We start from the raw sequence: 24,887 nt of genomic DNA on the forward strand, positions 1-24,887 counted from the left end.
ATAAGGCTCCTGCAGCTTTTCCCCGTGCTAAGCTCGGAGCGCAGAAGTGCAGCAGACTGAAAGCAGCCCTCCAGCTTGTGATGCACAGCCGTGGAGCAGCCATGGGCTTTACGGGAATGGCATTTACGGCTGACATCAGATCTGAGTATTTGCATTGGATTTCAGTGTCAGCATCGGAGGTGTGGCTTGGCGGGGACACTGTCTCAGCCTTCTGATCAGCCAAGAGGCAGCTCCGGGTGGGAAGATACTCACTCCCCTCTTCTCTGCTATCCTGCTTGCATCCGACTCCTCCCTCCTGCAGCTCCGAGCAGCGCAGGGTGAATCCACCAGCCTCCCATTTCCACTATGTTCTCCCCGAGCCACTAGAGCTTGAAGATACCTGGCACTGCCTTCATTGCAGCTGGACTCGTGAGTAAGGCACGTTGCCTGATATCTGTCAGAAGTGAACGGCTTGTTATTACCTGAGGAGGCTAAATTAGCCATCTTCCAGTACTGAAAGGGTTATGAAGAATTGCATTTTTTCCAGCACCTTTGGTACCTCACTGTTGCCTGATTTTTCAAGAGCATGTGTTGTTCTGGTTATCAGGGGCGCTTAGACCTGGATATTTCTTCATCGGATGCCACAAAAGATAAAGGAAAACAAAGAAACTTGTGATGTGGAGCTAACAGTTATGGTTTCAGCTCGTGAAAACTTGCAGAGTCAGTGAGAAGGCAAGGAAAAAGATTTTCCAAGGACGATGTCGGTAACGCCTAGTAATTTGTCACTCAATGGGACGAGCTCCTTTGCTGAAAATCACAGCATTATGGATAAACCTGGTGAACAGAGAACTTTGAATGTCTTTCTATTCTGCTTGACTTTTGTCATTGCATTCACGGCGCTTCTGGGCAGCATTTATTCACTAGTTTCCCTGCTGAAAATGCAGAATAAAACCACGATTTCAATGATTGTGACCTCGTTGTCAATAGATGATTTGATCAGCATTGTGCCAGTGATTATTTTCATGCTCACCCAGTGGTCAAGTGACGTCCTTCCCCAGCCTCTGTGCACCACCTCAGCACTTATATATTTATTCCAGGGCATTTCTAGCAATCTCAAAGGGTCTCTTATAGTTTCTTACAACTTCTACAGCATCAATAAAACTGACACAATCAGCTGCAGCACTTCCAAACAGCGAGTGAGCATGGTGTGGGCAATTCTCAGCATTTGGATTGTCAGTTTGCTGATCTGCATTTTGCCTCTCTGTGGTTGGGGCAAGTATGTCCCCACCTCCTGGGGTTGCTTCACCGACTGTGCCAGCTCCTACATCTTGTTCTTATTTATTGTCTACTCACTGTGCTTCTGCCTCCTCACGGTGCTGTCTGTCCCTCTGACTTACCAGCTGTTGTGCTCAGACGAGCAACAGCTGTTGCACATCGATTACCAGGAAATCTCTCGAGGCTACACCACCCCTGGGACACCCGCGGGCTGCAGTACTGCCACCCCATCCCTGTCACCGGTGGACCCTGTGGATAAAACCCTGAAGCATTTCCAAAGCGCGTGTCCAAGCTCGGAGGGGGTTTTGAGGACAGGTGTGGCCGAGAGCAGCGGCCTCGAGCCCCGCTGCGGGAACAGCGCACAGAGCAGGAGCTTCACAGTGGGCTTCGCCCAGAAGCGATTCTCGCTGATTCTCGCGTTGACGAAAATCATTCTCTGGCTTCCAATGATGGTAAATTATCAGATGGCTTTACTTTTTAATGTTTGCTTTTGTTTAAATGGGTCATGAGTCGTTGTGCTGTGAACTGCCATTGCCGTTGTTCCTTATAGTATAGTTAGTGTCAGCAAAAGTCCCTTTAAACAGGTCTGTGTCACACTACGTGCACATAACTGGGTTTCAGCAGCTTTGGCAGAACCTGATTCATCAGCGTGTTACTCTATCATCACATCATTTGTGTCAACTGAATCCAGGGATGAATAAGGTCCACCTTTTCATGTTTCCAGATGCCTGACAAGCATTTCTTCGGCACTGTGGGGTCTGAATGTTACTAAGCTAGCTTTTCTGCCTCTTGTCAACAGCAGTGAGTCACGTCCTTTGCTAGGCTGGCTGGAAAATAAATTTGTTAGAAAGATGAGGTTTGTTTGCATCTCTGTAATCTGTGTACAAAGAGCATTTGGGGGTGGGAGGGAGGATGCTGTCCATGTGCATGCAGCAGTGTATTTGGGAAGAGGCACATTCACGTGCAGTTAGGAAGGAGGAGGTTGAGGACATGGAGTGTGGCTCTGGGTTGGTGTTTTCTCTGCATCATGTTCAGACTCAGCATCCGAACTTCCCTCAACTGAAAGAGAGCATCACAGAGCATCTGCAGCACTGTCCTGTGTGGTACTAAGTTCTCCTGTTCCCCATTGGGATTTGGAGTTCCTCAGTACCAGGCAGGAGAGGTCTAGCTAGTGTGGCACCTAATACGCTTGGATGGTGAGTAGCTTCTTTTACAGTGCTCAGCATCTCTATTTAACATTTTGCTTAAGCAAGGGATTTTCTGAGAAATGCAGAATGAGGAGAGTCTCTGTCAGTATGTTTTCCTTGCTCTCTATTAGAAACAAAATTGTTGGGCTGAACATACAAACATACACGAGGCTTTTACTTGTGTCACATTCATGGTGGGATATTTTGTGAACTCATGGAATTCACGTGCCTGAAGCAATTTAAATTTCAAAATGTTCTGCCTTTCAGATACAGATGGTTGTCCAGCACATCACTGGCTTTCAAAGCCTTTCATTTGAGACTCTTAGCTTCCTGCTGACTTTGCTGGCTGCCACCGTCACCCCGGTATTTGTCCTGTCAGAACACTGGATCCACCTGCCCTGTGGCTGCATCATAAACTGCAGAAGGAATTCGTACGCTTTGTCTTCAGAAGAACTCAAAAGTAAGGATGGGAGGCTGACGAGCGGGTGGGATGTATCTCGTAGTAAACGGGGCAGGAAGTTAGTGTCAGTAGCAGTTGTTGGTACTCCCTGAAATCATTTATCTGAATTACATAGACACTCTTCAGAACAATATATGAGCCTCGCAGCATTCTTGCAAGACAGCTGGAGAAAACTGGGTTAATTGGTACTAATGGATACTGAGGCACAGAAGCTTGGTGATTTTCCCAAGTCACTGACAGATGTGTTAGCAGAACTAAAGGACTCTGAATCCTAGTTTCTGCCTCCTCTCTTACCGGGGAAAGATTTATCTGTCATAATCTGACTTTCACTAATGAAATACATGGACCATGCTAAACATGTTTAATGTCATGGGGAAAAACCAACAACATGTTAATTACGAGCAAATTATAAGAAGGAGAAGAGCTGTTTGTACACCTGCCCCATAGCTGTGGCTGGAAATCACAGTGCCACCAGAAAGCAAACAGCAGAGGACAGGGGCTGTGGGAGTGGCATTTGTCTCAGTGCATGCATGGAGCTGGTTCAAAGCTGAGCACCTACCACACGCTTTTTAGCCTAAAACTTTGCACATTTATAAATTTTAGCTGGAGGTAACAGAGGCTGCCAAGCCTTCATCGATAACCTTGGAATCTTCTAAAGGCCTGTTTTTCTCTGTGCCTCAGATGTTTGCGACAAAGATCACTGAGTTTTAATACAATGACTGCTAAGGTCAGAATTTCACCCATAATTAAATCTGATGTAGTAAGCACACAAGCTCTTGAGTAGAAATACAAGTTTTATAAATGTACCACTTAACCTTTCCGTTTAGAATGTAGCATGATAGGCTTGGCAGGAAGATGATTTCATTAGTTCAATAAGACACTTCTCCAGTTACTATATAATGCAAGATCAGAAAGCAATGGGTGAGGAATCTCAGGTGATTTGTTATTGAAAAGAGAAAGAATTAAAGGATATAAATAGTGAACAGGAATGTGTATTTACTTAAATTGAACAATTGTTCGATTACTGTGTTAGATTACTTGGAGCACTGAATTTAGAATGGAGAATATAGAAATGTTTCATTGTGTGAATACTTCCAACTATTTGTTACAGAAATCTGTTTGTCTTGCTTGACTATTGGCACTGAAGGTTAATTATGAATTCTCAGAAATGTTTTATCGTTTTGTACAATTTTTCACCTTTGAGAATATGGCCAAAACAGGACTTGAGGCAGCAAAAATATTACAAAACTTAAGTATTTTCTTGTGTGTAGCCCAAAAAGCATCATGTATTGTGTGGTTTTGAGAATAGCGGGTAATCTGCCAGTTTCTTGGAAACCCTAAACTTTGGAGTGTATCTCTTCTGAGTTCATTGAGAAGGTAGCACAACAACTCTGAGAAATCTCTTCTCAACAATTCGTTCTTTTTACGGATAGAAAATTGTCTAGCGGTAGCTAAACACTTATTCCATGCCTTAGAATGTTGTTTTCATCGTTTCTCTTCTTGCCATTGACTTTTTAACGTGACGTTGTACCCCTTTCTCTTCAGCCAGGCGCAGGGGTTTCGAATTCAACCTCTCATTCCAGCAAGGCTACGGAATCTACCGGATATCCCCCGAAAACCACCACCCCGACGGCGACGGTAAATCCGCGTCCTGCCCCAGCCTGGGGAGCCCCGGCAGCGCGCCCGGCGCCCCGCAGCCGCCGTTCAGCACCGCGGCGGCGGACAGCTCCCGCGCGGCCGGGCCGGGCCGGCGGCTGCCAGGGGCAGAGGCGGCCGGCGCCGAGCCCCCGGGCTGGGAGTGGTGCCGGAGCAGGTCGGAGCGGGCCCCTCGGCAGGTAAGGAGCTTCCTTCCGGCAGCGGGAGTCATTTTACAAATAAAAGAAAAAGGGAAAATATTTCCTTACCTTTTTTTTTTTTTTTTCCTTAAAAAAAAAAAGGGTAATTTTTCCTTGCTTTGACATTACTGTTAGTTCTATTGGCTGGGCAGTTACTCCTAGCAAAAAGCTTTCTTAGCATCGTCTGTTTTAGTACCCACATGCCTATTGCAGATCCTGGTCCTGCAATAATTTCTCACTCGTTTCCTTAAATGTGTGTTTTTTTCACCATTACTTTGCATATACCTGCATGATCTGTATATGGTAAGCATTCGGTACAAATTCTATTAATTCATCTTAATGAATAGGAATTCTCTCTCCGAAAGACTGAAAAAGCTTGCATTTGTAAGAGTATTTCCAAGTATCTGGTGACTTTTTTTCACGCTTTTTCAAAAAAAAAACATCATGCTTGTCATTGTCAAAAAAAAAAAAGAGAACTGAAAAAACAAACACGAATGGTGAGTCCACAGAAAAATGCAGATTTCAGCCAGGTCAGAAAGATTCCTATTAGATTCAGACAAAGATTCCAAGTATTAAATTGTTCGTCCCTTTCCTTTAGAATGTGCACAGTTATAATGAAATGAAATTCTGAAGAATCTATTATTTTTCAAGAGCTCTGAGGGAGAAGTGATTGAAGGTGGAGTCCTAATATGCCAGCCCTTTAATTTAACAGTTTGTAAAAGATTTCTATAAACTTATCTTATGCAGTTCTTTGCACAGAGGTCCTGATCCTGCCCTCTCACTGTACTGAATCCAGTAGAGCTATAGAGCTTTTCAGAGCTTGAGAGAAGAGGAATATCAAAACCCATAGATTTCAAGGACGTGTTGTCTAAAACTAATACACAGAGCTCCAGCCTTGCTATGGGACTCTTTCACCTATAGGTGTGGCCTAGTGAATGTACCCCCGTTGCCACAGAAGTGAGGGTTTGCTTTCAGTTCTCAGATTGCAGAACTATGGTCTATTCCCTGTGCAGAGTCCTCCTTCATGGAAGCTGGTCCTTGCCATGCAGATAGCGAAATACCAGCAGCAGCAGGTTCAGTGATTTCAGCAGGTTGGAGGCATTTTTCTTCTGCCATGACAAACCTTGTTGTGAGTGCCCATGCTGAGAGGGTCTGCCCTGACTTCTGAGCTGGGGTCAACACTAAAGAGCTGTTAGAGAGAATTGTCCCAAATTGTTCTTTGTGTAATGACAGACTGAAATTGGATCAACAGAAGGACGGTTATTGTCTCATGTAAGAGCATGGGCTTAAAGGAGAACTGCCAAGTTTTTGTTTCTTCAGTCAGAGTTTGTTTAAGAGGAAAAATATTGCAGCCATTGATGTAGGCTGAATGCTGAAAAGTATTTTAGCTCTTAATGAAAGACAGGAAAGATTGTTAGCCATTCCCTCTCCAACTGTCTGTAAAGCAGGCAACAAGTGTGAGATTTTCTGTCTCCTAAAAATTGGTGGTTATGAACCAAAGGCCGAACACTGGAGTGAGGTACCAGGCAAGCCTGCAGTCTGACATCTGTAGTGGAAACTGAGGCTCCTTCTGTGTGCACCTGTGCTGGGCAGTGGTGTTTTTGCTCTAGCACACAATTTTGATCTGCATAAACAATGCATGTAATGATGGTCTGGCAGCAGAGATACATGCCTGTTCTCAAGATAAACCAGGGCAGTTTTGTGTGCATAGTTTTCATGCTTTATATGCAACACAGTCACAGTTATGTATTGCTGCTGTAAATTGAGACAACTTGAAGTGTCAGTTCTGCCTGCTCACCTTGGAGGCTTCACTTGGTGAAATGCAAAAGGAGCTAGGATCAGCTTTTTAATTTATAATGCCCAAGCAACCAGGGAGCACATGCCCAAGGACTAAAACAAAGAGCAGAAAATCCTCTCCCTCTGATAAAAACAAGTTTATAAATTGAGCTGAAGTAGGAATTTCTGTTTGATATTTTGGATATGATTGACCATCCCTTTCATGAAAAGGCAAATGTTCACTCCCTTGCAGTGTGCCATGATGAACTACATTTGTGGGCAAAAGTAAATGTTGACTGAACCTGGTTTCAATCTGCTAGTTCTTGGTACCCCATTGTGTGCATGTATAGTTTAGTTAATAGTCGATATATCACTAGGTTCATTATTAGCTCTCCTCGCCGTAGTTTCCAGACTTTTTTTTAAAGTTTTTTTTTTTATTATTATTATTTTATTTTTAATCAGTTTCCCATCTCTCGTGGCTGCCATTTCAAATTGGTAGACCTGTGACTTCCATCACAGCAGGTACGAGCGTCTTGTTGTGAAGTAGTTGGCAATGACTGCGTGTGGCTGGCTTTACTTGCCCTGAGGCTTTATATGTCACTTTTGGACAGACTTCTTCAGTACTTGCATTACAAGGAAACCTAATTCATCCTTTTCTGACATTTTCCAAGTTATAACCCAGTGTGCAGTTGCCAGGCATTAAGGCTGCTACGGTCTAAAAGTTCAGGGCTTCTAAGTTACAGATCTCATTGTTTCTGACATTCAGCATGAGCTTCCAGAGCTTCACAGCGCTGACATTTGCTTTGCTGGTGAAAAAGGGCAGACTATGAAACTCCTGCAAAAAGAGCTTTAATGCATTTCTCAGATGTATGTTGGGTGAAAGATCAATTTGGGCCAAACATTAAATAAGTTAAAAGCCACCCATTTTATTCAGCCTATCTGGAGTCCCTAAGTATCTAAAAAAAGTCACTTTCTCCTCATTTTTATCCATTACTCACTTTTTTTGTTTAAAAAGGGAGTCTTTCCCTAGCATTTATTGACAATGTACTTTGCTTCATTTGCCAATTAAGCTAGCTAACTGGGGAGAAGACAGCATACCTTACCAGGAAATGGATGATTATCTTAATGAGATAAAAGTTCCTCATCTTCAGTAGTTTCAGACTATAAATGCTTGATGACAGAAATAAATACAGATGTTCTTATTAAGGTGCTTCCAGCTTTCTGTTCAACAAATAGAACTTGTAATGACTTACAGTAGGAGGAAGAATAGCAGTTACAGATGAGTTTTCTGTGTAGCTGCAAGTGGCGTGGTAAAAGTGTTCTAACATGCTGAATTTCCACGTAGCGCATGGATGCTCAGTGTGAGAACTTATTGAGGAAAACAGAATCTCAGTCCCTTTGCACATACTTGTTGAAAATATACAGTGGTTTGTCCTATGGGACATTCGAATGTATTTTTCTCACATTAAAATTCTGTATCACTTCTATTCCATTACCTGGTTTGAAAGCACAGAAAGTACCAGGAAGTTTAATAGAAAGTACTGTAGTTACAAGGGAAAATATGTTCCTCGCAGAGTGCGCTGATGTGCTCTTAGCTTATAAACTCCCCTTTATTTCAACTCTTTAAAGCATCTGTGTTAGGAGCTGCTGAACCCGGTAGGCTGGCAGAGGCCAGGCAGCTCCATGCTCCCACTTGCAGCCTGCAGCATGGCTGGGCGCCTTCACAGCACAGACCTTGGGCACTGCGAGCCCCTGGGCCAGGCTCAGCCTCCCCCAGTGCTCACCCTCAGCCCCCCAAGCCCCCAGTTCTCCAAGCATCTGGTCTCAAGTGGCTGCTCCAGTGCTTAGCTCCTCCATCCCTTAGCCTGCTCCCCAGCCAGTGGGACCATTGCTACTGAATACGCACGGCTGTACTCACGCTCTGCAGCTGCTGCCACCCCTGTGTCAGGACCCTTTTATGCTCTATTCCTCCATTCTCCCATGCTCCTTCCTCCCCAAAATACCTTGATCCTGCCCTTTCCCTGCTTCCCATCCTAAGCATCCTGCAGTAAGTGTTGCACAGTCCCCCAGTGCTTTCCCCCTGTGCCCCATGAAGCCCCATGCCCCTGCAGGCAGCAGCCCCCCAGCAAAGTGTATTTTTCCAGCAGGACAAGTAAACCCTTGCAGGTGTGGTGCTGTTGTTTCCATCACCACTGACCTGACTGTGTGGGTGAAGCCCGGGGACCTGCCTCAGTGCTCGCCTGGTGCTGGCTGCGGCTTTCACCTGCGCGGTGCTGGCCAGGCAGGCACGGAGCTGGCTGTCACCAGCCTTCTAAGGGGCTTTTTGTTAATCTTTCTCACAGTCACTTTGCAGACTGAAGAGAAGGAGAGAGAGGAAAGGGAGATGAGATGTAGTGTCCTAATAAAAGCAGGATTGAAGGAGCATAGGTTCACGGAAGATTAATTACCCAAAGTTTCTCTGAGAAAGCCCGGGAGGAAGAACAGCAGCATGCTGGAAATGAGCCCGGCCCGAGCATGCTGGAGCCCAGAGACAAACCCAGAGCTCTTCCTGCAGCACCTGATGCATTTTATCCTTTACAAGAAGGAAACACACAGAGCACACAGACCTGTCGCTTCGTGTTACGTTAAAAAGCTGTGGAATCATTAAAAGGTAAACCGTTAACTGAAGTAACTTCTGCTCTCTGTGCTGACCCTGTAACACAGTGGTGCTTAATTCAGGAAATGCAATTAGGCTGTATACTTCCTGCTGCAGACCACTAACGCCACGTCAGTGCCCAGAAGTCACAGCAGTGAGTGAGATTTTTAGTGGCGCTGGTTTAGAAAATTGACATAGTTTGAACAAATTTGTGTGTGTGCGTGCGTTGACTTATATTAACCCGCTTAATTAGTTATGCTATTTTCATAGGCATCTGCAGTGATCCAGAGGTAGAAAAACACGATTTCGATGGCACTAACATGGCCGTGTGGTGCAGCCGTGCCCCGTGCTGCCTGCTGCACGTTGCCCCCAGGGAGGGCGGTGCAGGCTGCAGCACTTGCGTTAGCAGAGAACTGGTGGGGGGATCCTGCAGCTGCTGGCTCTGTGTTCCCGTTCTGTGCTTCTCAAAAGGAACTGAGAAAAGCAAGAAGGGCGAAGCGTTGAAGAATGACTGATTGTCTTTTTTTAGCCTTACTTTTGAGGATTCCGTAATCTATTAGCTATCAATATTTAATATTGATTTCTTCGCCTTAACTTATTTATTCCAGTTCCTAACCCAGTCTTGTGCTGTTAGCCAGTTCTAGTGACTGCACGACTTCCAGTCCACAAAAAGTCATCGCAAGAGCAGGGTAGGAAGTGTTCTGTTTTTCATTTCCAGAAACAGTCCATACGTGCAGACTGTGTTTTCCCATCTACTTACTCTGATTATCTTCCAATACATCTATTATAAGCTTTGTCTGTTCTTTGAAGTTGCACTGATGTTTTTTACAGGCTGCCATCAAAAAGAATTGACTAATCCCATGGGAATTCCTCAGTCCCTTGCCTGACCATAGACATGGCTGCTCTCACGGAGGGTTAATCCTTTTTGTGTCTGTCCTTCTCGAGGTCTAATGCACAGTATTCTGTTCAGTGTCTAGTTCTGGTCTTAGAAACAAATTAGTTAAGTTTCTTTAAGAGTTGAAGGGGGGTTGAGTTCCACAGCCAGCTCCTGTGTCCCTTTTTAAGTTAAAGCTGTTGCTGGTTTGGGGGGGCTGGATCAAGAACCTTGTGCTTTTTATGCTTTACTGGCATTTTAGTCCCTTTACATTTAGTCAGGACGACTGAAATTGTTCATTGCTGCCAGTTGGATGTGGGCTTACTCTATCCACTGACATTACGAGGAGCTTTGCATCTGAAGCTTAAGGTATTTCAGAAATCTTTACAGAATGTATTTTCTCTGAGAAATGTTTCTTTTATAAATATTCGCATGCACTCATCTTTCCCTTTTAATTTGATCCTGTCCAAATTTGTTTACACAAAGCCTGAGAAAAACTGGTCTCTCTTCAGATATCTGCAATGGAAGCTTGTACCTATTAATTTATAAATATTTGTTATTCATCATTTTTTATTTTCCTATTTTAAAAGATTTACCTGGCTCCCCAGGGAGCAGGCACAGTTGCGGGGTATTCTCGGAATTCATATTGGAGCTGTGGTTTGAGATTTCTCGGAAGGAATCGTTTTCATTTATGCTAAAATTGAAGTTTGGAAAAATGGGTAAGGTAAATTAACAACATAGGTGTATTTATTCACCATTTTGATTACTGGCTTTTCGATAAGACCTGTGGAACCACCGCATGGCAGAAGCACCAGGGGCTTGGATAAAAGCGTGAAAAATTCCATGTAGGTGCCTCAGTGGGGTGGCCAAGCTTCGGGCGGTAGATACCTGCCGGTTCCTGGGGGCTTGCAATTTCTGTCTATTCACGGATGACCGTGTGGAGTGCTTTATCAAGCTCCGTGTGACAGAATTCAGGAGAATTAGCCAGACTTCCCCACCGAGCGGTAAGATTTGAGAGCTTCATGCAGGGCACGAATGATCAGTTGTTTATTCCAAGGGAAAACAGAAGTGCTGGGCTGCAAGGGAAGGCCGACAGGGGACTGACCCCCAGCTGTACGGACAAAGGAAATGGTGCCAGGCGCAATTACCGACTCTCCAAGACTGAAGTCTTGTGATGCCACCACAGCAAGGTGCTGAATCTGCAGGTCCAGGCTCACGGAGCAGCCGTGACTCCGGTATGTCCCCCCCGCCAGGGAGGGAAATGCTGGGGTCAGCAGGCGGCCGGGGGTGCCCAGTGCTCTGTGCCCAGTCTCCTTGCTCCCACGCGGGGAAGGACGAAGGAAACAACCTCCAGTCTGAGCAGGAGATGGGAGTCTGCTTGCTCGTCCGGTACTGAATTCTCTTGAGAATATGGAGGGAAAGGGGAATTTGTCTGTGTCCTGCACATCGTCTGGGTAGACTCCAGAGAGGGTGATGTAGGAGTGCTGTACTCTGAGCAAGAAGCAGTTCCTTCCTTTCAGCAGAACGAAACCTGAGCACAGCTGAAGGGGGACACCAGGATGTGGCTCCCTGTGACTGAGAAGCGTGTGGAAGGAGCAGCATGGCATAGGTGTAAAGTGCATGAACAGAATAGAACAGAATAGTCCAGTTCAGATGGAAGGAACCTACAAAGATCATAAAGTTCAACTGCAATGAAGACATACGTTTCTATAATATTGGCTTACACATTATATGACTTCGGATTGACATGCCTCCTTGCATGTCAGCATGTGAAGAGTTCCTGTTCTCACCCTTCCCCTCAAGGTCCTTCCGATTGTGTCCTGTCCACCTTTTTCTTTCTTTCTTTAGCACCTTCCAGTAAATTTACTCAGTCCTTTCACCCAAAAGCTGTGATTTTGCCTTTGTTTCGATGTGGGAAAAATGAGCACAAAAAGAAAGCCTCCATAAATCTTGTCTTGCTGCAAAGCTGGCACATGGCAGTGGCTGTGCTGATAAAATAAAGACAGAGGTGGGAATACTGGGTGCAGTGCTGTGCACTAAATCGCAGTGTTTACAGGCAAAAATATCCTCTTGGGCTGCATCCTCCGGGTAGGGACATAGCTGTGTTTTTCCCATTATCACTAATGGAAGTCAAGAGGCTGAACCACATGCAGTGCCTTGCAAATGTGCCCCCTTATTTCTGTCCTACAAAGCCATCTTGTACGTTTCCTCCCGGCGCTGCCTCTGCAGCACGAGTTGTTCAGAGGCGTCAGACGGTTGTAGTCGTCATGCTAAGGGTTATATGTGGGGTTTGCTCAGCTGCAGATGAAATGCTAATCCTTAGCTTTCCCATTTCTCTGTCCCAAACATATGCCATATGCTGCTGCCGACCCGCTGCAGGCTGCACCGCGCGGGGGGAGCGGACGCTGCCACGGGCTCTGCCCAACTCCAGCCTGACACCGCAGGCAGCAGACCTGCCTAGCTTTGCGAGCTGGGAGGTCAGAAGCAGGTGTAGGTAGGTGACTTTTAGCTCCTCAAACTTCAGTCAAAATGGACAAAAAAATCAGAGCATGTTTTACTGAAGTTAGCAGGGTTGCTGAACAAGGGGGCCTGATCCAAAACACCCCAGGCGCAAACACTGCAGCTTTTAGTCAGGTAAATACTCCATCATAACTAGCAGGGCTTTGTCACCGTCTGCACAAAGCTTTCATTTGGAGAGCTGCGGGTATTTCAGACATCCGATGCCAACAGCCACTGCAGTGCTTCAGGGCGAAGCAACTCTTACCAGGACTGAACATTTTTCATGCTGGCTGTGGGGTGGAGGCCGAGCGTGTGCCAGCTGGCCCGCGCTGCTCACTTGCCTGAGATTATTAAGGGACACAAGGGATAAGAAATCTCTCCCTAGATGACGTTTTTTTCAACCTCTGAGCAACAAGTACCTTGCAGAAGGCTGTCCGTTTTAATTTGCATTTTGAAAGCAGTAGTTTTTGTTCTGTTATTTTTTCAGACCTTAAAGAAGCAGAGAGAAAGTTATTAATCACTTTGATTCAGCTTTTGGAGAGTAGAGTGCCAGACGATATATGTGACACCTTTGATTTTCTGTTGAGGCTGTGTGCTACTGGGAAGACGGTGCTGTCATGGAAAATGCCATCGCTGGTTGTCCCCTCATCTTCAGCTCTGTGAGAAAAGAGGTGATTTCTCTGGAAGAAAAGTGGGATGAAAGAAGAATGAGGCAGTGTTTTTTATTTAATACCTATATAGGCCAGCCATAATTGAGAGGGAGACAAAAAATTGTACTTGTCATTTCTAACTCTTGCTTAGCTGCATTTTTGAAGGATAACTTTAACATCTTATAAAATAGCAGTGTATCTCCCTTTCCTAAAGAGATTGGCTGTAAATATGTCATGTATTTTTTTGCCTCTAGTTAAGAGCCTTCAGGCAACAGAAATCTGCCAGGCTTGCAATGTTTTATAGGCTTTCTGATTTATTTTTCTTCATTTGACTTGATTACCTCATCTATGGGTTGCCTCGAGCAAGCTCCTTCAAGAGACTCTGTGTATAGGATCTACGTCTGTGCCCTGCGGAGAGGAAGGGGGAAGCCTGTGTAAATGATTTCACTTAGGGGGGTCAGCACTGTATCTCTGTCTGTCTGCAGTTGGAAGTTTCTTTAGCAGTGATAAATACTCAGACTCTGTCTCCCTCCAAGTACACTGTTAACATTCCAGTGAACATGGAACGAGTGGACTTGAAGACTGTATTTGCTTTCCACCGTCCTGTACAACTATATCTATGCTAACTTACGGTGGTGTTCTCATCCCATCTTGTCTTACAAGTGGTGTTCTCTTGGTTGGAAAATCGAGGTGGCATTTCACCATCACCTTCTAACTCTGCTCCGAGGAGGACAGAGTGGTGTGGCCTTTGTGATGCCTGCTGACTCTCTGCTTGCAGTAAGACTGCAGTTAACTCTGATGAACTGCACCAACAGGAGGAAAACTGAGAGGAAAAACATTTGCCCAGGAGGACAAGGCTGGATACAGGCAGGATCCCACAGCTTAGTCAATCGCTGTATTTTCCGGGTAAGAGTAACCACCATTTCAGCTTAACTTCACAGTACCAGCAGCTGAGCAGAACGTCTGTTAGTGTGGTGCTTGCAAAGGAACTCAGAGCTTTCTTCCAAGACCGGCAGTACCTACATGGAATAAACTTCACCAAGTGTGGTGAAAAGGGCAAGGCTCAGTTGTGCCGCTATTACAAAAACGGGACTGAATGTGAGCAGATCATCTCCCATGCAAAGTGGAATTTTAAAGGACTTTGCATTGAGCTCGCTTACCTCAGGCACAAACAGCTGAGTACAGGACTTCTGATACCTGGCTGCAGTATTCTTATCTTGGATGCCTCGGTTGCACCTTCTGTGGCCAGTTTGGTCCAAACGAAAGTCTGTCCAGACTGGGCAAGCCAATGACAAACCCAGGTTTTCAGGTCATCTGAGGTGAGCTTGGCTATTCTTGTCATATCCGACTGGCTCTAAATTTACTGCAGACGGCCTCTCAAAGGGCAAACCATTGCAGTAATTAATTTTACTGCAGCTAATTTTTTATTTTTAGGGAAGAGGAAGACTAAGCCTCTGTTCTAAAATAAACAGAATACACATTGTCTCGGAAAAGAAATGATGGGATCCTTACTGGAAACATTCTAAAAATAAAACTTTTCAGCTAGAGCTTGTATTCCACCAAAGTCATTGGGAATGCAAGCTCATGAGAGCTTTGTTCAGAGTACTGGTATTTCTGTTTGGGAGGCAGCACGGCCTGATGGACGTTGGGCTGGGACAGAGCCAGACCTGCCTTCTGCCGGTGGCTCCGCATGGTGGCTCGTGTTCAGCAGGCTTGGGAGCACCATTCCTGTTCTGGGCGCTCCCATCAGAGCTCTCCTACCTTTCCCAGGACAAGATGCACACGCTAGTAGGAGCTCTGCCTCCCTGTAACACTAATGACCCCCACCTAGTATTCTAGGGCTTGTGACTCATGACATCTGAAAATCGGGAATCCTGAGGGGGAGTCTCAGAACTGCCTCGTGCTTGAGCTGGCCGAGCCAGCTGCGCTGCAGCTCTCCCCTTAGCCCTGTGTGACGTCTGAAAGTTTTCTGAGGCTGTCTCAGATCCTCTGAGGTATCTCATTTAGGTGCACTGGAGTATCCTCCAGGCAAATTTGCTTCTTTGATCGTGTAGGAATTCCAGGCTGTTAGGCATTTCCTCTCTTCCCCCAATTAACCTTTTTTATCCACTGGCTTTGCCAGTATTACAACAGCAATTTATTGTCTTCAAAACCAAATTGAGTCAAGTGTTGTACTTGAGCCACCATTCAGCTCATGTAACAGTTTTTTATCTTTTATTTCAATTGCTAACAAGCATTTTCTAGCTAAGGATCTACTTCTGGAGCAGAGTCAGCTTTGTTTGCAGGAGATGAAATATTAACTGATAACCGTGTTTGGAGAACAGAGCCATCATGCTTTTCTCTCCCTGCTCTGCAGTTGTTTGCTCCCTGGAACAGAAAAAAAATTGCCAGGAAAACCTGGGACATGTGTGCTTAATCCAGACTAGTCGATAGTCTATACAGATGCTCAGCCCTGAAGAACTGGGACCACGGAGTTTAAGGTCCTTGTAAGACAATGAATCCAGTCGCACGTAACAGAAAATGTGAAATACATGTAGAAATGCTTGGTACTGGAAATGTGAGTGTTACCCTTAAGGAATTTTCTGGGCTCCCTCTAGCAGAATAAATTCTTGATCGCTTGTAAACAACCATCTTAAACAAATTACTCTGAACATCAAATGCAAGTACCATACTGATGATAGTCCTGATAGCTCCTGCAGACACTAAAGGGAGGCAGAGGGAATGCCATACGCCCTCGGGTGGCACTTACCAGCATGCAGAACAAGGCTCTGCTTTGGCAAGTGATGAAATTAAGATTTTCTTCAACTGCGCTTTCAGCTTAATACCCCTTTATTAATCTTTCATACAGGTATAACCATTTCTTGGCAAAACAGATAGAAAAGGATGTTCTGTTCCATTTTGTGCCAGTTTGCAAGGACAAATGCAGTGACAGACAGTATAAAAGTTACCTTCCCCTTTCCTTCCCTTCACTCTTGGAAAAGCCACAGGGGTCGAATGCTTATTTTCTCTTCAGGGACGAGTGTGGGGTTTCTGGGCTCCGTGAATGGCCCCCATAGGGCCATGTGGAAGCTGGAAGCCAGGCGGCTCCCGGAGGGCCCTTTGTCCCTGCTGGCCACCGGCCAGCTGCAGCAGGACTCGGTTGTGTCCTCTGCACAGGCTGAAACCTCCCCTCCCTCGCACGTCCTCACCTGGAGGGTCTGGTTAAGTTCAGCTCAGGCAGCCGGAATGGGACAGAAGAGAGCAGCACTAAACCACAATGACGACGATGAAGGTTTGCCTCATAGCAACAACTGTCTTCTGTCTTCTGTGAAATCTGGAAGGAGGTGATTTCACTTAATAATGAAAGCGCTTGCTTTATCAATTATGTAGCGATTCCTCTGTTCAGAATGCATCAGCGCTCCTTAAGGAACAAGTGCATTTGTGATTTACTTCATTGTAATTTTCTGTCTTTGCTTGTTAAAAAATGCATGTGCTGGTACACGTAGTCCTCCAGTGAGAACTCCGTCCCAGATTCCAACAGACAGCATAGCCCACGGCCGTCTCTGGCAGGAGCTGTGCAGAGGGTATGCCCTGGGACAGGACGTGATGGAAATTAATGCTCTGCACAAGAGGTGGCATGAGGCAGAAGGGCCAGATCCTGCTGGCAGGGAGCTTGTGGCGAGCATCACAGCCTCGGAGATCCTGCAGCATTCCCAAGTGGTGAAAAGCATGTGGAAATACATTAAGCAACCTCAAAAACTACCAACTTGATGTTTCTGTGAGGCAAACCTGCAGAAAGCTCCAGAAGAAGAGCTCACATTTGGTGTTAGTCTGTAGCTTTCACGAGAATCAGCAAATATTTTGCGGGATTCAATTAAAGCTGGTCTCAGCACAGACAGCAATTTTAGCTTGCAGAATGTTTTGGATGGGAAATGTCACATTTTTTTTTTTTAAAAAAAAAGATGAAACATCTGAGCATTTCCAATTTGAGACCCTTCAGAACTACCAGAAATTAAGACATGAGCTGTAAGAAGGTACATCTTTTACGTATGTATATGTGTGTCTACAATGAATAAATGAATACTTCTACGTATCTGTGCCCGTGTGCATGCAAAGAAAAAGTATCTCTAAGTGGACATAAAAACCAAAGCAGGCTTGATTTTTCAGTCTGCTGTGTTCAGGTAGATGTCTGATCCTTCCTTCACCTCTCCTAGGAGCTGAGATTGAGTAAGGTTCCAGAAAGACAAGCAAGTCTTCTTCACAGGGTCAGAATCACTGAGAGCAAGACTTCTCTGTCCACGTCTTAAAAACATCTTTTTAGTAACACTTTTAAAAGAGAACACATGACATAAATTGTAGGAGAGGAGATAATAAGTGTATTTCTTTAAGGAACTAGGTTGAATTTTAAATGCAGGATCACAAAGTGTGGGCAGAAGAGTGTGGAAAGAGCTGGATGGAGCAGGACCCTTTCAAAAAACATCTGGGGCCTGGGCTGTGGCGAGTGAGAAGGCAGATGTTCAGAAACAGCAAACATTTTCTTTTTCTATTTTTACTGAAGTAAAAACGAATCATAACCCTTCTGAAACTGTGGATGAGTAAAATACTGCAAGGATGAGACCCAAGACCCTGGATGGATACACTGATGGCCACTGTCAAGCATTACCTGATTTGCCTCCTGCTCCTCCTGCATTAGAATTAAATCGTATCAGAAAACCCAAAATCAGAAAGCTGAACAGCAGGTAACAATGGGAAGGGAAGATAAAATACTTCTTCCCAGGATGTATCAGTGTAGTCTGGCTTGCTAGTAGATTCCCATTTATTGCCACGGATGTGTGATAAGGTAATGGTGTGTTAATAACATAGAAGAAGCAAAAATGAGAATTTAATAACATTACCAAGACAAGGGTCACATGCTGTTCTTATTCACGGTGATTTACATTGAAAGCAGTTCCATTTATGGTTGATTTTACCTGGCCATATAAAACCAGCATTGAATTCTTACCTCTTTTGGAGTAACAGTGGTCTCCCTCGTAGCGGTTTTCCCTTGGGCTGCTTGACCGGAGCGAAGCTTGCCAGGCTGCGGGACGGAGCCTGGCGGGGCAGGGAGGGCTCGGGGCAGGCAGGCTCAGCAGCAGTGGGGGCTCAGCTCCCTCCTGCCCCCCCGGACCCAGCAGCCGTCCCCCCTGCAGGGAGCACTGGGTCTCCCTGGGGAGGGACATCAGGGCTTGGCGGTGAGTTTTCAGTTCAGTGGCTCAGATTTCTCCTCCGGCGTTATTCCTGCCTTCCCCTGCCACCTGGCCCCAGGGCTGGATTTAGTGTTTAATAATCTCTGCTTGGAAGGTCTATTGTACCATGCAAATGCTTGCATTGTTTTAGTAATTAGTTGGATTATTTAAAACTTTTACTATTTTGCATTGATGATGGATCTGTTTCATACACGTGTACACGGTGAAAGCTTGCAGGCGGTGGTCTGGTTTCCTGGCTACTCAGCTGTAGTGTGCTGAGAGGTTTGTGATGGGAAAGCTGCTCCCGAAAAGGGCCGTGGCTCCTAGGGCAGGCTCCTGTCACAGTCCTGGACGCGTGGCCTTGTGATGCACTGGCTGCGGAGAGACAAATACATTCTCTTAATTGTCAGAACAGGTGGAGGTGTCTGTAACTGAACCATACTTCTATCGGAATTTTTCTAGTTGAAAAAAGTTTTCTAGTTTTCTAGTTTCTAGGTGTTGCTTACTGGCTTCCTGCCTGGTACCCAGGAAGTGACACCGAAGATCTGGCATGTCCCTTTCACTTCTAAAAGTAAATATTGCTCTCTGAACAGAAGACAGACTTACAGAAAGAGCCATTAAATCTATGGTCATTGGAAAATTTCTTGTTCTCCAGGTGTGGAGTACTCACTCCAGCAAGCGAGGACTATTCACTCCCCCTCCAGGTGCCTCAGACATGCCCTCCATCTTCTTGGTGTTCACTCTGACAAATCTGTGGTGTTTTATTAAGTAGAACGTAACCTTGCACTGAAGTAAGGAGTTCTCATGTAACTTCATTTTTACATATTCTTTAGAAGTCTTTCTGCATAATGTAAGCACTGTTTTAGACAGTTCTCCAGACTCTGAGCTCGAGTAGCTACCAGGAATGCAGACACGCTTAAATGACCCTGCGAAGACTTCAAGCACTGATTGCAAAAGCTAGATGGGCTGGAAGCATCTGGGATGGAAGATGAGTGGACTAGAGCTTCCTAGAGAGAAAACAGAACAGAAAGCAGTTAGTCTCACATCTCACCTGGAGGAGTGATCCTAGTTACCAGTTAGTACAGAAAATGTAAGTGCCAGCACCTCCCTGTGCTTGGAAAAAAAAGTGCCCTCATCATCGCTTTGAAACAAGGGCTGCCAGTGCTCACCCTTTATCGAGCGACCCTCCCGGACAGCCCCGTGCCCAGCCCACCTTTGCTGTCTCATGGCAGAGCACGACATCTGCCTCTGTAACTGCACACTGGAAGATGCCTGAGGACCGTTTCTCCCCGACAGACCTACTCAGGAGACCAGTACAACTTTGACTTCCTTCCAGGAGGGCAGCCCAGCTCCTATTCTGTCAGCCAAATTCCTTTGTCGAAGGACTGTATTAAGTCACAGTCTAGCAAGATTTTTCTACACAATGAAACCTAATTTCCTTTTCGTGCTCTTTAGTGAAGATGAGGTAATGTGTCATTTGATTTAGCTGTGTGGTTGTAAAGTTCTGCTCGATAATATTAAGCAAGTAATTGCAGTTCCCAGCTCCCTAAGAAAAAATTCATCTTTCCAGTACCCTAAACTGCTCTGTTTCTACTCACTTCTCAGTTTTACTGGAAAGAACACATTAAACAGCACTGGTCCAAGTGGAAGGACTCCTTTCCGTGACTGACTAATGTTGCACATCTCCCTGCTGCCAGCTATTAGACCTGGTGTTTCTGTTCCCCCTCCTTTTCTTCCCTTCTCTGTTCACACCATTTGCACAGGATACGTCGTTAGCCCAGGAGGACAAGACTGGAACTTCTCCTTCCAAGGCCGAGCTCGGGGCATCCCCCTGTAACTCGCCAGGGAAAGACCGGCCCTCTCGGAAGCTCAGGGTTTCTGCGGGTTGTCTCTTGCTTGCAGGTGGATGGGGACGGGGAGGATGAGGTTTGGGCTGGCAGTGTGCCCCTCTGGGCAGCAGGGAGGCACCATAGCTGGAGAGGGAACGCGGCAGAGAGCAGCGCAGTAGGAGGAAGCGTGCATTCCACACAGCAAAGGGATCTGGAGATACCTGAGGTAGATTGAACCAAGAAGTCCCGAGGGCCGTATAGCAACAGCAGCACAGAAGGGTTACAGGGTGATTCACCTCTCTGGCTGGCAGCTTTTCAATACCCTCTGTGCACTTCTCCCTGGTGTCTGTGTAGGTGCAGAGCTGGATTTTGCAGCTTTCCCTAATTTCAGTACATCTCTGTTGTACGTTTCCCTCTAAGCAATGTAGCCCTTCTGTGTGAGCTCAGGGCCAGCACTTCCACTGCCCGACCAGGAGTTTGCCTTCAGCAAAGCTCCAGTTCATTTTAATAGTAGATTTTACCAAATAAGAAGTTTTCAGGTGCTAATTCCTGCCCCTCTCAGCAAGCAGTCGAAGCCCAGCTGTAGCAAAGCAGATGAGGATGAGCGAGGTGCTCCAGAACCTGCATACGGTGTTTGGTAGCTTTGTGTCTCCTGCTGCCATCGACTTTGCTCTCTCCAGCATGAGTCGCTGAATGGACAGCCTCCACAGTTAAAAATGTGAGACCTTATGGCACGAGGAAAAGCGTCAGGGTCTGTCCTGCAGCACTGCATAAGGAAACATAGCAACTGACCACTAAGCTAGCATCGTGCACGTAGGAGCTGTTTCCTCTGTTCTCCATGCAAGCATTCACAGTGATTTCTGTAATGCCTTTATTTATTTACAGCCTCTGAAACACTACTTTCATTGCACCTGCTAAAAATTATTACTTTGAGCATGACTTTTAGTGCTCCAGAGCTGTAACTGAATTTATTCTCTATCCCTCCAAGTCTGTGGAAATTTCTCTACTGATAAATTCAGCTTTGTACTAGAGACAAATCCATATTGGTGTCGGGAGCCAGTGTGAAATGTGGTCGGCAGCAAGATTCTGGATTGGCCCTCTGGCTGTCACAGTAGGGACTTTGTAAATCCTTATTATAGATTTCCTACTGTTACTTATTCCCACCATAAAAATTAAAAAAAAAAAAAAAAAAAAAAAAAAGAGCAAAAATTTCCTTGAATAGTATCTGTCAAGTTGTTTTGGAAATTTTAGCCTAGTCTGTCTTTAGGCACATAATTTAGTTAAGATTAATTAAAACGGAGCACCTAAGGGAGACAGATGCTCTCAGTACGGGGCCCAGTTTTTGAACAGTTCCCTGGTGTCACTTCTCTCCCTTTGGTCACCGTATGAGAAGCCTCAGGAGATCAGTACCTCAGCCTGAATTAAGCAGAAATTAAGTGAAAACACGTTCAGAGATGCCTGTTAATACTGGCTAGAGAGGTGCCTGCTGACGGTCGTCGTCTCATTGTGCACTGGCTGCCAGGAAATGTTACGTGTGTGGACTGCTACCGTGGAGAGCCTGTGTCCATAAGCTGCAGCTGAGTCACAGTAACTTGGGACTTCACTTCTGATACTTCTTATCTATGGCTCTACACTCACATATACTGTGTGTATTAGTATAAAATGTACTACACCTTAGTGTACTTTTTATAGTAAAGTACATAGTAGTAAAACTTTATATTCTTTAAAAAGTCATCATGAATACCGGGTTTCTAAAATAATGCAAGGAAAATTCTAATAATTTAATAAAATAAACACAATGGATTATTTATAATAGATTCTAACTTCAAAAATTAGCATTAGATAATGGTCATTCTTTCTCTTTTCAGCGATCAGGCGGGGCCTTAGCTATTCCCCTGTGTGCATTTCAAGGAACTGTGTCTCTTCAAGCACCCACAGGAAAAACTCTCTCTCTATCTACGTACGAGGTAAGCACTGAAGGACAAAAAATAACACCCACGTCAAAGAAAATTGAAGTTTATCGATCTAAAAGTGTTGGTCACGAGCCAAACCCGGAGGAGTCTCCTAATACATTTGCTGACACAAGTGTTAAAATTCACTTAGAAGTTCTTGAAATCTGTGACAACGAAGAGGCCCTGGACACTGTGTCAATCATCAGTAACATCAGCCAGTCGTCCACACAGGTGAGGTCTCCATCCTTACGGTATTCACGGAAAGAAAACAGATTCGTCTCATGTGATTTAGGGGAAACTGCTTCCTACTCTCTCTTCATACCATCAAACAACCCTGACAGCGATATTAACATAACAATTCCAGACACGGTCGAAGCTCATCGGCAGAACAGTAAAAAGCAACATATGGAAAGAGGCGGTTATCAGGAAGAAATACAAATGTTGAACAAAGCATACAGAAAACGGGAAGAAGATGACAACAACAATTAAAAGACTTTTAATCTAAACATTTAAACTGATTTGACAGATGTTGCTCCTCTTGACTCAAGCTACCCTAGCAAATACAATGCCAACTGTTTTTTTTCCTAGCACATAAATGGATTTTATTTGGGTAGACTCTTAAATAATTTAAAACATTTAAACATATACTGATAGCAAAGCAAATACTTAAGTGCTTTACAGCTTTGCATAGTGAATTTCAAGTTATTTATATATCTATTTATTTGAAGAACACTCCTCTCTAAAAGAAATCCTAAAGTCTTAAAAACCAGCCTTGGTTGCTTGGCACTGGGTGGTCTGTCTGTGGGAACCTGCAGAAAATGAGGGAACAACTTCATACGGGTGAAGTGTTAACAGGTTGGGATGACTGTTGCAATGCTGCTCATACTGACCTACCAGACTTGAATCATTTACCTGAAAATATGTAGCACAAGCCTAAGACTAACTCATTTATTTGCCTAAGCAAAGGACTAAAAGTTGTCTAGATGGTTTAATTTTCTATCGCTCTACATGATTCATATGTAATACCTATGTAAGTGGCCAGTGTGACCTTTGGATACAAGTGGCTGAAATGTAAGCGTGCACATTTTGTAAGTCCAACATTGTGAAACTTAAGTGTTCTCATGGCTTGACATTTCTGTTTGCAAGGGCATCAAACGTTCATTAATTTTCTGTCAGTTACTCTAAAGTGTGCCCTTTTCTGCCTCCATGATCTCTTAACGAGTTAAGAAGTTTCTCAGCCTTGCAGATATTTGCTCTCCACCCAGATAAGGCAGCACTTGAAGCGTTTGAAGAGCTGTAACATCAGCATTAATTTCAGTAAGTTTTCACGGTTAAAGACTAGAGCCATCCCCAGGCAAGGAGTAGATTTGCAATGCTGTTTTCTTCCTCAGCTAGTACTTTCAGCAACGCAGCCGTGAGTGGGTGTCACTTGCTGATAGCTGCAGGAGTCCCTGTGGCTCGCAAGGAACACTAGCCCCTTTTCTGCCCCTGTATATTCTGTCTGACAGCAGTCCTGCCATCAGACCTCTCTGGGTGGACCCTCGTGCTTTAGGGCTGTGTCAGGAGCTGGGGGTTACAACTGGTGTGTGAATCCTTAAGAGAGGGGGACAAAGCTATTTAAGGACAGACTTGAGAGACCTGACAGATGTTGACCTGGAGAGTGAGGCTGATTACTTAGATCAGGTGCCTGCCCTGTAGCACCCTCTGGAGGAGCCCGTCCCTTTACTGACATGGGAAACCATAGAACTTAGAACTGAGAACATAGAACTAAGTCTGAAATCAACCTAAAACCTGTGAATACTCTGTTTTTTGTCAAATTTAGAGAAGCCAAGGCTGAAACAGTGAATGGAGTCCTTAAGGCTCACATGAAATACACTGCACAGGCTTGAAATGCTAGTGCTTTTTGATTGCGAGCTCTTTTTTTCCGAGGGTCTGTCATCATCGCTGCTGCCATTGAGACGGATTGCTCTGTGCAAGGTGTGCTTTTCATGCGCTGCCTTTCCAAGGTGGAAGCGAGGGTTCTCGTAAGATTGCCTCAGGACTCTCAGTACCACTAAGATGCTATGTTATATTTCAGACTTAACAAGAAACTACAGTAGAAGGAACAAACAATAAGTCTGTTGAATAAATTACATCCATCGGCATAGAGCAGAGGGACCAAATATATTGCTTTGCTTTGTGTTTGTAGCAGGAACACAGAAAGTTGCCTTATAGCAACAGACATGCTCGCTCCAGAAAAAGGCAACAAGGTTGTGATGGAGGATGCCGCCCATCACACCTTCTGTTTGGTCAGATGCATTTAGATGGGGTTAAGATTAGGAGGATGATGGATGCATTTAGAAGGGGTTAAGATTAGGAGGTGTTGAAATTCTCCATAACTGTGACCCTGAGCTTGACCTAATTGTAGAATGTTGTCTTGCTGCTGTAATGAAAAGGAACCTTTCTTTAATGAATCTGTAAATTTGATCATGTACAAATGTCTGATTGTTTTATATTTTACTTTAAAGTGACTAACATCATTAAACATTTTAAACTGTCTGAAAATGCAAATTGTAATTATTCAGCAGATACCAGCTCCTTGCACACAGCAGCAAACACTGTGTGAGAACACTTGCTCCTGGTTTCTGTATTCAGTACGTGTCAATGTGTCTTTATCATTTTACAAAATGCATTTGGACTTAATTTTTAAAGCACTTCTTTTCTAATAGTTTTTAAAGAAAAACAAAAAACAA

The 24,887-nt window shown here is 44.8% G+C and overlaps 1 protein-coding gene across 1 annotated transcript; it reads left to right on the top strand.

Moving 5' to 3' along the window:
* Nucleotides 1-42: 42 nt before the first annotated feature.
* On the top strand, nt 43-24,693 carry GPR149 (G protein-coupled receptor 149). The gene is made up of 4 exons (XM_035334776.1): nt 43-1,706; nt 2,709-2,901; nt 4,447-4,736; nt 22,072-24,693. Exons 1-4 carry the CDS (start codon nt 738-740, stop codon nt 22,642-22,644), a joined length of 2,025 nt encoding a protein of 674 aa, XP_035190667.1. The 5' UTR covers nt 43-737; the 3' UTR covers nt 22,645-24,693.
* Nucleotides 24,694-24,887: the final 194 nt, after the last annotated feature.

The sequence above is a fragment of the Oxyura jamaicensis genome, chromosome 9 (genome assembly GCF_011077185.1).
Source record: "Oxyura jamaicensis isolate SHBP4307 breed ruddy duck chromosome 9, BPBGC_Ojam_1.0, whole genome shotgun sequence".
Lineage (NCBI taxonomy): Eukaryota > Metazoa > Chordata > Aves > Anseriformes > Anatidae > Oxyura > Oxyura jamaicensis.